The 13,541-nt window shown below is 43.5% G+C and overlaps 3 protein-coding genes across 3 annotated transcripts; all 3 read left to right on the plus strand.

The window, feature by feature from the left end:
- Positions 1-487: 487 nt before the first annotated feature.
- Positions 488-4,654, plus strand: EAF01_007365 (uncharacterized protein; the record flags this gene model as incomplete). Its single annotated transcript, XM_038915620.1, has 4 exons — positions 488-524; positions 661-771; positions 831-883; positions 935-4,654. 4 exons carry the CDS (start codon positions 488-490, stop codon positions 4,652-4,654), a joined length of 3,921 nt encoding a protein of 1,306 aa, XP_038769258.1.
- An 865-nt stretch (positions 4,655-5,519) lies between these two features.
- On the plus strand, positions 5,520-7,125 carry EAF01_007366 (uncharacterized protein; the record flags this gene model as incomplete). Its single annotated transcript, XM_038915621.1, has 5 exons — positions 5,520-5,609; positions 5,660-6,014; positions 6,104-6,668; positions 6,718-6,957; positions 7,101-7,125. 5 exons carry the CDS (start codon positions 5,520-5,522, stop codon positions 7,123-7,125), a joined length of 1,275 nt encoding a protein of 424 aa, XP_038769259.1.
- Positions 7,126-11,500: 4,375 nt separating this feature from the next.
- EAF01_007367 (uncharacterized protein) lies at positions 11,501-13,208 on the plus strand (the record flags this gene model as incomplete). Its single annotated transcript, XM_038915622.1, has 3 exons — positions 11,501-12,634; positions 12,742-12,950; positions 13,094-13,208. 3 exons carry the CDS (start codon positions 11,501-11,503, stop codon positions 13,206-13,208), a joined length of 1,458 nt encoding a protein of 485 aa, XP_038769260.1.
- Positions 13,209-13,541: the final 333 nt, after the last annotated feature.

Raw genomic sequence — 13,541 nt, forward strand, 5'->3', positions numbered from 1 at the left:
CTATAGAAGAATGCAAGAAGCAACAATCTAGAGAATGGACCTGTAATAGCAAAAGAAATTAGAAATTGTATGCAAATAAGAAAGGTAAGGTTGATGTTGATTGATGTTGATGTTGATGTTTTTGCGAGAGAGGCTCGCTAGGTATGTATATGTATTATGTAGTGAACAAAATGCCGTTGCGGTGGTGATGTCAGCAAGGATTGTCATAATACTGGACCGGGCCGGGTTTTTCCGTGCATTCAACTAAATTTTATACTTTCCCTTTTGGATTTGAAGAAAATGGAACAAATTTATTCTTCACTTGCACATAATTCATCCATAACAGAAGAGGGGTTTTCTTTTCTTTTCTCTCTACACTCCGTTTGTACAACAAAATCAACAAATTCTTTTTTGAATTCCTGCCATTTCTTGTGTTGGAATATCGATTTGTACCTTCTTCTCTTATTATTGTATTATACCTACGTAAGAGAGCTTTTCAAGGTACAAAATGGCTGTAAGCAATGAGGTTAACAACACTACTTCTGGTAAGCCACCCTCAGCACTTTATAGAACTCGAAGAGCACTTCAAAATACATATTTACTCAAGTTTTACCTCAATTGATCTTTTCTTTGCAATGTGTGGCCAATTATGAGTCATCCACTAACATTCAGTGTCTTCAGAAACCCCTACCGATGTTTCAAGCAGCTCGCAAAAGCTTGCCACTGAAGAAACTGCTATAACTAATGGTGTTGACCATGAAGAAGAAGATGGTGGGGAAGCGGGCGGTGAAGGTAGGATCAGTTGGCAGTTCAAAGACTTATCCAGATTTTATGCTAATGCGAGAACATAGTCTTTCAATTGACTGTGGTGCTTCCCCGCGAGCCCCATAAAATTCAGATCATCGTGAGTGAAAACCCCTCACAATATTCGCAGATTCAATGCTCAGATAGCTAGGTCTCTTCTCAAGAAGCTATACACGATGTTCGCCAATCAATAATCGAGCTGCCCGGAACCTTCCAGTACTCATGTTTTCATCTCGAGCACAAGGGAGAGAGAATAAATGATTTCGTTCAGATATCCGAGGTCCCTGGCCTGACGGCGGACTCAGAAATACACTTGGTCGAGGACCCGTATACTGAGAAGGAAGCGAGAATACATATTATTAGAGTGCGGGAGCTTATTGGTGCTGCCGGGGATCGTACCGATACCTTGAATGGTATTATTTCAGGAGTTTCGCTACTCGATTCGGTTACATCAAAGGAATCTAGTCAAAACGGCACGAGTACAGCTCCGTCACATCCAATGGTTGGATTTGACTTCCAAACCTCCGGCAATCTCTCGACCCTTCTACCAAGAGCACAAGAGCCAGGGCCAAAAACTGTGAAGTCAATTTCAGTCTCTCCTTGGAATCCCCCACCCTATCATCTTAGACAGAAGGGACATCTGCTCTATTTACAGGTCACTACAAACGAGGGGGAGCAATTCCAGATCACATCTCACGTATCTGGCTTCTACGTGAACAAATCCTCAACTGGAAAATTTGATCCATCGCCAAAATCGGCGCCAAAAGCCCATTCCGCGCACTCACTTTTAGCACTTCTGAGTGATTTGTCTCCATCATTTGAGGAATCCTTCAAGAGCCTTCAGGAATACAACAATACTAAAGAACCTTTGGCTACATTCCAAATCACAAATGCAACTCCCTCAAACCCTTGGATTGTACCATCAGCAACGGCACCCCTTGTTGCACATCAAGCTGATATAACACGCACTCAAGAAAATTATTTAATTGCTGGTATTGAAAATAGCGAGACTTTGCGAGATTGGAATGAAGAGTTTCAGTCTACTAGAGAACTACCAAAAGACACCGTTCAGGATCGTGTTTTCCGAGAGCGATTGACTTCGAAGTTGTTCGCTGATTACAACGATGCCGCAGCTCGTGGTGCGATTCTAGTTGCTAGAGGTGAAATAGCTCCTCTTAACCCAACAGAAGGTAAAGATGCCCAAATTTTCGTCTACAATAACGTTTTCTTCTCCTTTGGAGCCGACGGCGTGGGCACTTTTGCCTCAGAGGGTGGTGATGAGGCCGCTAGAGCAGCAGTAGGCAAGGATGTTATGGGAGTCCGTATGGTCAACCAATTGGATATCGACGGCTTGTTTACTCCAGGAACTGTAGTTGTTGACTATCTTGGAAAGCGTATTGTTGGACAAAGTATTGTGCCAGGAATATTCAAACAACGTGACCCAGGCGAGAACCAAATCGATTATGGTGCAGTAGATGGCAAGGACATTGTCGCATCGGATGAGAAGTTTGTGTCTGTTTTCGAGAAGCTTTCCAAGGCCTTGAAAGTCAAAAAGCATGCAGTTTGGGACAAAGATGCAAAGCGTCATGATCTGGAAGGCAGTATCGAAACTAAGGGTCTTTTGGGTACTGACGGAAGAAAGTACGTTCTTGATTTGTACAGAGTAACCCCATTGGACATCACTTGGATGGAGGAAGTTGGTACCGCACTTGACAGCCCCAAGGAGGCCGATGCGGCGAGTGAATCCGCATATCCACATCGCATGACGGTTATCCGACCTGAATTGGTCGAATCTTACTGGAAAGTCAAGATGCGCGAATGGGTAAACGGCGAATTGGAACGTAAGCGCCAGGCTCAGAAAACCGTTGAGCCTACTACCGAAGGAAAGGAAATCGAAGCTGCAACTGAGACATCGGAGCCAGCTAAAAGCGAGGAGCCAACCGAGAATGGAGAATTGGCCAAGAAGAGCGAATCGGATGAGGTTGCAGAACCCAGCAAGCCTGATCAGGAAAGAATTGATATTGGCGATTTCAAGTTTGCATTGAACCCAGATGCTTTCAGTGGACAGCAGCCACAAACTGATGAAGAGAAGGCCGAATTTGCCGAGGACGAACAACAAGTTCGATTGGTTTGTGAGTTCTTGCGTAAGACAGTGTTACCTGAACTTGTGAAGGATCTTAAGGAAGGTGATGTTGGTTTCCCTATGGATGGACAGTCTTTGAGCAGACTCCTTCATAAACGTGGTATCAATCTTAGATACCTCGGCCAAGTTGCTACTCTTGCGGATGGCAAGAGACTCGAATCCCTACGCATTTTGGCGGTTCAAGAGATGGTGTCGAGAGCATTCAAGCATGTTGCTGGCAATTATCTCCGCTACCTCCCTATTCCTTTGACGAGCTCATGTATTGCGCATCTACTCAATTGCTTGCTCGGCACAGATTTGAACGCAGCTCCAAAACCAGATGTGGATGAGGCCATAGCTGCGCTCTATCCAGAGGCAGATTTGAAGTTCAAGGAGGTTACCCCAGAGAGTCTTAAACAAGAGATTGAAGGTCAAGTTCTCCGTCGCTTCCGCTACACCCTAGACTCTACATGGACTGCAGGTATCAAACATTTGCAACTTCTTCGAGAAGTTTCCTTGAAGCTTGGTATTCAATTGGAGATGAAGTCTTACCATTTCACAAAGCAATCGCAGACTGAAGCTGTTGCAGCTCCACCGGCAACTAATGGCGAGGCCACAAAGGACGCGACCCCCACCGGAAAGAGCACCAACGGCAAGAAGAAGAAGAAGAATGCCCGTGAAGCCTCTCCTACTTCTGTTGTATCTGCAAATGCCGCATCGCCTGTCACCTTCAACCGAGATGATATCCTTAACACCGTCCCAGTCATCAAAGAGGCGTCTCCAAGAAGCTCCCTTGCAGAAGAAGCTTTAGAGGCTGGACGTATTTCTCTTCTACAAGACCAAAAGAAGCTAGGTCAAGAATTACTCTTGGAATCTTTGTCATTACACGAGCAGATTTATGGCATTCTTCACCCTGAAGTGGCGAGAGTATACAACTCTTTGTCGATGCTCTATTATCAACTCGACGAGAAGGAGGCTGCTATGGAACTCGCCCGCAAGGCTGTTATAGTTTCCGAGAGAACGTTAGGTGTTGACAATGCTGAGACACTTTTGAATTATCTCAACCTTGGACTCATTGCACACGCGAGTGGAGAGACCAAGTTGGCTTTGACATACATCAAGCACGCTTTGGATTTGTGGAAGGTTGTCTATGGTCCAAACCATCCTGACTCTATCACAACAATCAACAATGCTGCAGTGATGCTGCAACACTTGAAGGAGTATCACGATTCTCGCACATGGTTTGAAGCATCCCTCAAAATTTGTGAGGAGGTTTACGGAAAGCATTCTATTAATGCTGCAACCTTGCTCTTCCAATTGGCTCAAGCTTTGGCATTGGATCAAGACTCCAAATCCGCTGTCAACCGTATGCGCGAGTCTTACAACATCTTCCTTACTGAGTTAGGTGCAGAGGACAAGAACACCAAGGAAGCAGAGAAATGGCTTGAACAGCTTACTCAAAATGCTGTATCAATTGCCAAACACGCAAAGGATGTTCAAGCCCGCAGAAACAGAGGAATCCGAGTCTCTCCTCGTGTCACTCTTGGACAGACTCAAGTCCAACCCCAAATCGGCCAAACTGTTGAGGCTGCTGCTGGTCGAGACGCTCCTAGGGGACTCGATTCGCGAAGCATTGATGAGCTTCTCAAATTCATTGAGGGAAGCGATCAAAGCAACCAAAACAAGAAACGACCTGGTCGAAGTAACCCAAAGCGACGAGGGGGTGCTGCGGCCGCCGCTGGTAAATAAGGCATAGGGTCGGAGTACAAAATCTAAAATTTAGCATTGGGCGGCGTAAAAGTTATCAAAATTCAATTCTACAAGCAGTGTATCAATAATCCGTTTTCATTTACCTCTTTCACATACTCGGGAGTGGAATTGGCTGGTCAGCATTTACGTGTCTATGTTTTACGACCCGATTTGATGTATAAACTGAATAGCCCATGGGATATTAGGGGTAATGGGTAGTTGTACATTCATGTATCATGATTCAAGACGCATTACGGAATCAAAAAAAGACATCTTCCCTCCTTCATTATATATACATTAACGCTCGAATGCTTTTCTTAGCAGGTGGTGATTCTTGACGTCGGTGTTTGTTTTACACCTACCTACATGAGATGTGACAATGGATGATTCATAAATTACTTAGATTTTAATATCATTGAGCTAAACTTTCCACTATAGACTTCATGCACTTTATGACATGTTGAAAGATACTAGGTAGATGCTTCGTAGTAATTGATGATTCAGTTGTTGGCTTGAGTCAGAAAATGATCTTGTGATGGAAAGCAGGGGAGTGAGCTTCCGATAGTCATCGGCTAAACCAAAAACCGTCACCGCCCGAGTTCTCCTTCCTTAAGCTCCAGCCTCCAACCTAGCTCCTAATCGTGCCCCAATAGACATGAGACAAAGAGTAATCAACCTCACCACGGATTATACAAATACAAAATATATCGGATTCTGATCTCGATTTATTTCATCGCATTGCAACATAAGGAAATTAGACCTGTGAATGACAATTTGCGATTAGTTGTAGTTTTGTCAAACTAAATGGTTCCTTGATCTAGATACACATACGCCTCCGTCGGTCTGTCCATCACATATCGTCAAGATGGCGATCAGCCCCAAAGTGCTCATACCGTTCCTGGTAGCCATGATGCTGGTGACGGGAGTTTGCAATACACTTCTCACAAAATATCAAGTTAGTATACGCTTCAAATTTGTTTCTGTTATCTGCTAACCATAAGCTAGGACAATGTTTGCGTCCGGAATTGCGACAATCCCGATCCTAAGAAACGAGCATTATTCGAACAACCGGTCATACAAACGGCTCAAATGTTCGTTGGAGAAATGGGCTGCTGGCTCTTTGTTGGGGCATTCTCTCTTTATCGCCGCTATTTCGCAAAGAACGCAAAGCCCGAAGAGAATGGTTATGAAGCAGTTGATACAAATGAAGGAGAGGCCGCAGATAACGATGGAGCGAGCATCTTGACAAATTCGACTGCAAAGGCAATGGATGCGGATGAAAACAGGTTACCATTGGTGGGATGGAGAGTGCTGTTGTTGGCCTTACCCGCTATCTGTGATATCTGTGGAACGACTTTGAGTGAGTAGTCCACGTTCCAAATGTTTCATTCATTAGCATTTGTGTCCACAAGTCACATTTACCTTGCTGTTACTAATATCGTTTCTTAGTGAACGTCGGTCTCTTGTTTGTAGTCCCCTCAATTTACCAAATGACTCGAGGGGCTTTGGTGCTCTTTGTTGGAATTTTCAGTGTACTCTTTCTAAAAAGAAGGCTTCACTTATTCCAATGGTTCGCTTTGGTGACTGTTGTCCTTGGAGTCGCTGTTGTTGGTCTGGCTGGAGCTCTTTACCAGGACGACAAAGCTGCGCCGTCTTCAACAGCGCTTGTACACGACGCACTAAAGCTAGCCGCAAGAGAAGCCAGAACACCAGAAGCCCTACGCGCTATTATTGGGGTATTTCTAATTGCGGGCGCTCAAATCTTTACTGCTTCTCAATTCGTTTTAGAGGAGTACATTCTGGAAAATTATGCTCTGGAACCTCTCAAGGTTGTAGGCTGGGAGGGTCTTTTCGGGTTTGGAGTTACGATTTTCGGTATGATCATTCTCCATCTTGCAGTCGGTAGAACCGCAGCGGGAAGATATGGATACTTCGATCTTGTTGAAGGATGGAGACAAATTACACACTACAAAGCCATTGGAGTCTCAAGTGTGCTTATCATGATTAGCATCGGGTAATTTTCCTCACTCTATCTATGTCTTCTTTCTAGCTAACCCGCTCAGTGGCTTCAATTTCTTTGGACTTTCCGTAACCAGAACAGTCAGCGCCACATCTAGGTCCACCATCGACACTTGTCGTACACTCTTTATTTGGATTGTATCACTATTTCTAGGATGGGAAACTTTCAAGTGGTTACAAGTTCTTGGCTTCGTATTACTTGTGTACGGAACTTTCTTGTTCAACGACCTTGTCCGACCTCCTTTGAAGTCCTGTGTCGTTCGTGATGTGGATGAGCTCTTGCCGTAAGTTCAATTTAAATTTTCATATCATCCACCCGTCATTATATCTTGATCGGAACTCCTCTTCTTTGTCTTGTATATCTGCAACTGTCATCGGTACCCGTGAGTGACTTTTTGTATGGGAAATTGCTGATTTACAGATTTAGAGAAGAACCTATCGAACATATGTAAATGGCCTTAGGAGCCGCATGGGGAGATGTGTACAGTACGAGCTTTGTTCGGGGAGAAGAGCATATGGGAGGGAAGTAAGAGAACATCAAGGAATCAAGTAAGAGATAGAATCTATATTGATAAATTGCAATGAGAGGCATGCGCGAGTTCTGGTTGGCATCGGATAATGACGGTTTGGGTTGGAGCATTAGTTGGAGGCGGCAATGGCGTTCAGGGTTCATATGCATGTTGTAAGCTTGCATTGCATTGTATTGTATGTAAGCCTCAAATTCGTAAAATTTTAAACCCAAAAAATTGTTGAACATGTGTAGATGATCTATCTGCATGGGATTGGAATTGGAACGTGACAATCACCATTGAAACCAATTTAGCCTCAGTTACCTTGAGGTAAATTTTAGGATGCAGCGGGCTAGATTAGGTGAGTCGCGGGTATCGCCTCAATTTTAAAGTTGTATGTACTGTACTGTACTGTACTGTACTACGTAAGTTTGTTTGATTTAAGAGGTTCGCGTACTATTTATTACTTTACTACTATCCCACTCGTTATTTTGTGTGGTACAGTGGTACAGTGGTACACTGGGTGGGATGATTGGAGTTGGAGTTGGAGTTGGAGTTGGGATTGGAGTTGGGGTTGGGGTTTGATCTCCCTAGGTTTCCTTAGGAAGGAGGGGAGGGGAGGGAGATTGTGGTTCTGGTTCTGGTTATGTTTAACTTGGTTTAATTCTTTTCTTGATTCTTTTTTTGAGGGGGGGAGGGAAGGGAGATAATGATTTGTGATGGGATGGGATGGGATGGGATGGGATGGGATGTATCGCGTGGTATGATGTGGTAAAAGGGGGGTTAGTTTGGGAGATAGGGAGGAATTAGTTAGGTGTATCGGTTTATGTGATGAGTTACTTGGAAAGTTATTGTCATAGATATTATTTATCTATTTGATCTGTAACGAATATCATGTGTAATCTTACATACATTCATATCTAGCTACATCTACACACCCACGTATCTCTAAGTAAAAGCGAGATAAAACAAACAGAAAGAAAGAAAGAAAGAAAGTAATTCAAAACATTTGGTAAGGGTAAATAGACCAAATGCTTACTTGGAAATGGAAATGGAAATGGAAATGAATGGCTCGTTCGATGTTGCGCTTGAGGGATGAGGTACCGGTATCTCATTAGATGCACGCTGCAGATTCGTGGATTGGATTGGATTGGATTGATTGATTAATTGATTGATTGATTGATTGGATTGGGGGTTGTGCGGTGTGTACGTGCGTGCGTGCGGCTCATAGTGGTGGTTTGTGAGATGTGAGGGGGGAGGGGAGGAGGGCAGAGGGTGTGGTGTATTGTGGTGTATTGTGGTGGGTTTAGCCGCATGTTTGGGTGTGGGTGGGTGTGGGTTGGATGTCACTGGTGATTATGATTGTGATTGTGATGATGATTATGATAATGATTTGGTTGTACGGAGTAAGGTTGTAGGTAGGTAGGTAGGTAGGTAGGTAAGTAAGTAAAGAGTGGGAGAGAAGGAAAGGGTGATGGGAGAGGAGAGGAGAGAGGGGGGTTTTGTAATTTGTGTGGATGAATGAATGAATGAATGAATGGATGGATGGATGTATAGATGTATAGATGTATAGATGTATAGATGGATGTATGGATGTATAGATGAATGTATAGATGGGAGTTTGAGAGTTTGGGGGTTCAGTTGATTGGATTGGATTGGATTGGGGATTGAATAAATGAATGGTTGAGGGGTTGAGGTTGAGGTGCGGGGTTAGAACTTAGGTGATAGGTTATATGTTATGTTATATGTAAGTTATGTTATTTGTTATACATTGTTATTTATGTGGTATTTATGTGGTATTTACCTCAATGGTGAGCATTCAAAACGGATGAATAGATGGGAGATGAGAATATGAGAGAGGGATGAATAGGATGGGATAGTGAGCATTATGAGATACCTACCTCTCTACTCGAGTACCTATCTACCTATCTTGACACGGTGAAGGAAGTAGTTTCGAACTCAATGTAACGATGAATAAGATGAATTCTCATTCATCCTCATGTTCATTCGTCTTTGTATCATGGTCGATGCTGTACGGAGTATGTGCTTACGAGCTAGGTTAGATATTTCTGAAGTTTGACCTAACTCTACCTTGAAAGAATGAAGCATTTTCATTTGTGTCTGCCCCCCCCTGCTGAAAAAACCAAGACAAGTACAGCCTCAATTCTCGAACTTAACAACAGCCGTTCATTCCTAGGTGCAGCCTTCTGATCTAATTGGCTAGGTAATTCCACGCCGGAAAGTTCATGTCAGCGTGGCCGGGTACTACTCGCATTTCGTTGCTCACTTGAGAATCTAGTTCGAAGAGAGAGGGAGAGAGTGAGAGAGGGTAAAGAGGGCAAAGAGGGCAAAGAGGGCAAAGGTAAAGAGATGGTCCATACTATCAATAACCGTTTTGTTTTCCTTCTTTCTTTTTCCCTTTTTCCTTTTCCCTTTTCCCTTCTCGGCAAACGAATACTACAATGCGGCGCTCTTCAGCGGCGTAAATCATAATGCTACCCTATCAACCTATGAGGATAAGCCACACATACACCACGCCTACTTGAGTGAGGTACATGAACATGATGTTAACACTGCTATGTATTCACAGTAGTACGGATTGACTAATATACTCGGTCAGTCTTCCGAGGTATACGAAAAGTGCTCTAGATTTCCCCCGGGCCATGGAGTGCTCTAGTGACGGCCATACCGAAGAACATTACAGACATTACGGAGGAGACACGAAAGAATATTGATATATGTCTATCTATCCGAACAGAACCATTGCGCTATACAAGCTGATGATCTGTTGTCTAGTTCTAGCTACATACTGGCAAGATTGGTTGAGAATCTACCGGCACGCACTGCCTGCCTTCTTTGATATGTAAGGTAGGTTACAGAGAATGCGAAAGGTTTCAAAAATAGATGGCGAGTTCTTTGGATCAAATTAGATTACATGTACCTACCTATACATGCGGTACCTTGAGTACTTGGTCATTCACGTGCTAATGCTTCTTGTCCCATCACCGTGCTCTACTCTCCTTTCTAATCACATCTCCGCAAGGAAGATATATTGTGATATATTGTAGTAGTATATATTTATGGACATAGTCAGCATAGCTTAGCTATAGATAGACTGAATCGATTAAGACTTTACTACTACTACTACTATTACTACTACTATATGTATGGATCGAGCAAAAGAGACTCCGCATTGCGAACCCTTTCTGCTGGCCGCAGATATGGTTTGATAGATTTGACAGCTACCACACTACCACGCTACCTAGGTACAATGTACATCGACTGCTTTGCCGGTCATTACACCAGAGGATGCCCCAGTTAACACATGTATGTACCTAGGTATAGTAATGGTATAAGGTACGCAATACTTGAAAAAGCTGTAATGTAATATTAATCTGGTCTAGGTAGGTATTCTTTGATAGGTACATTCGTATCCAAATCCAGCCCAATTCACCCACTCATGACCAGATAAAAGATAAACAAAAGATAATAAAAATCTAATTCTCCCCTCATTTGTTTCCTGGGGAAGGAAGGACTCTACCGCACCGCTACTCTTACGTTTATCTCTTCTATACACTTCCAAGTTGTCTATCTTGCCGTGTGGTGTCTTTTCTTGTCTAGTCTAACTTTTGATATTTGACATTGATATTTGACATTTGACATTTGATATTTGACATCTAATATCTAACATCTAACATCTAACATCTAACAAGCAACTCTCGTAGACTTATGATCTTTCCTCCAATCTTTTATGTTTAAACATATTATGCAATTTTTACAAATAATACATATGGGACATTGAAGAGGGGATTCTGGGGCTCCAGATTTGCGCTAATTCTACAGTCGTCTGAAGTAATCAACGAAGCTAGCTCTTGGGCAGATCTACCGGATCTTCTATACAGATCTCGCACGCTTCACTGGATTCTCTACTCATCCATACTATTTTGGCCATATTTTATACTATAATTTTCTTTTACCTCTTTTCTAATTTCAACTGTGTATATTTTATTATCCATCCTCGGTCAGCAATATTATTAATCGGCTGAGCGATTCCGGGGAAAGTACGATTAGAAGCTCGCGCAATATAATCGCAACCTGGGAAGTCAAATTTATCCTTTGGCAAGAACGAGTCGACAGGTCCTAGAAACGATTCGAGCCTCGGCCTTCATTTTCGACGAATCTATCATCCCACTCGGTTCTTCGATTCTTCATGCAATCCGATTTACATTGTCTGGCTGTGTTCTCTGCTACTCTCGAGTCAATCGGTATCTGCCGAGCAGTTCAATGTATGCGATACGTTTAGTGGCTCAATGGAATCATGACCGAGATCGCAGATACCTACTTTGATCCCGATGACGTTGGTCCGCGCGATAGTCCTATATTAAAACCGATGCATATTAATATCAGACCCTCTCCTCCCCCAGAGGTTCATCCGCCTCCTCCCATCAGTCCCGAAGCCGGTCTGGACGGACGCAGGGGGGAGAAACGACCGAAAAGTCGCGCTTGTCAGGCTGACGCTGTACTCGTGGGTTTGATGGGTGGAGGGAAACGCCCTGACATTGCGCAGTATGCTGGAAATGAGGCTCTGCCTTCAGATGAGGGCGAGGAAGATGAAAGTCCCCTTCGAGGCACGGCGGTGGAAATCCCGGGACGTGATATATCTCCTGGAGCAGCTGATCTGGACATTGCCCAAATGGCAGTTGATATGATAAAGCGCACATTTCCGGAGTCTCGGAATAATTCGCTGGGTTCCACTGGGGAAGCTCTTGAAGCTGATCAGGTACCCACAAATGGCAATGCCAATACAATTTCACAAACGCAATCGCAAGCACAGGATGCTATAGATATAGAGAGAGCCAGATTACATTCCATATCCCATGAATTATATCAAAATGCTACGGTACAGGGAAGTAGCATAGAGGAAACGCATTCTACCCCACCTAACGATCCTGGAGGTCTTCCACCTATGCTCCACTCTCCACCTCAATCCGGCTCTACAAATAGCAATGGGAGTCAACATATTAAACTACCATCAATAGCTGAATCATTGAAACAGCTTGTCGAGGAACCACTACCCAGTTCCAATGAAACTTCGTACCCCCAATCTCCAGGAAGATCCATCTCGCGATTCCCTCCTGGACCCGGAGTAACATCACCAGCTAACTCTCCAAATGGTCTTCGGAGAGATATTATGTCCCCCTCGGGACCTTTATTCAATCAATTTTCGACGAACAATTCGAGGAGACATTCAACGTCTGAAGGGCGTCCATACGGTATGGCAGCGGACTATAGCAGTGGGAGCAATGCGGAAACGCCCAGTACCGATCAATCGGCTTCAACTCCCGCTACGATGGCCATTGATCGTATGAGTATAGATGGGATTACGAATCCACAGATTGGAGGGTATCAGTGCACTTATCCGGGGTGTAATGCTGCGCCGTTTCAAACACAGGTACGAATGAGATCATGCTTTTGATGGATTTTCGGATGTTCAGAATAAAAAATATTATGTAGAAAAAGGTGCTTAAACTCTAAGATGCTAATCTTGTATAAAAATAGTATTTATTAAATTCCCATGCAAATGTACATTCTTCCAATCGACCGCATTACTGTACGGTCAGAGGATGTTCGAGAGCCGAGGGGGGAAAGGGATTCAAGAGGAAAAATGAAATGATTAGACATGGCTTGGTTCATGATAGTCCGGGTTATGTGTGTCCTTTTTGTCCGGAAAGAGAACATAAATATCCAAGGCCGGATAATTTGCAAAGGTATGTTTGAATTTCTCTATCTTTTTTGAAATTGGGGTAGAGGGAGCCTTTTGAATGTGGATTGATAATTTCATAATTCTCACATCTCTGTGAGAAATGGAAATTAAACATCTCGATCTTCTTCTAACTTGCAGCAAACATAGACATGTAAGAGCACATCACACAGATAAAGATAAAGACGACCCCCTCTTACGAGAAGTACTCGCGCAAAGACCGGAAGGTCCGAGTAAAGGCAGGAGACGTAGAGGTGGCAATTGAAACCCGCTGGATAAGGTAGGGTGGTGATAGTTAGGGGAGAAAGAGAGAAAGAGGGAGAGGGGATTCAAAAATCGAAAAATTGAAGAATTTAGCTATCACTTCATCTATATATGGGTCGGATTATTTTTCTTCACGCTTGATGATTTACATTTGCATTTGCAAGTTCTTTTGCAAAAAGGCAAAAATGTCATATAGTGGAGTGGAGTGGAGTGGTGGTGTTTCACTAGGGAGGGAGGTCTTGTTCTTTTTTGCGTTTTTGCGTTGCGTTTCCTCTCCTGGATACTGGATGCTGGGTTGATTTTTATCTACACACCAGTAATGGCAAGCGCGCAG

This window comes from Botrytis porri (assembly GCF_014898465.1).
Source record: "Botrytis porri strain MUCL 3234 chromosome Unknown BPOR_009, whole genome shotgun sequence".
Taxonomy (NCBI): Eukaryota; Fungi; Ascomycota; class Leotiomycetes; order Helotiales; family Sclerotiniaceae; genus Botrytis; species Botrytis porri.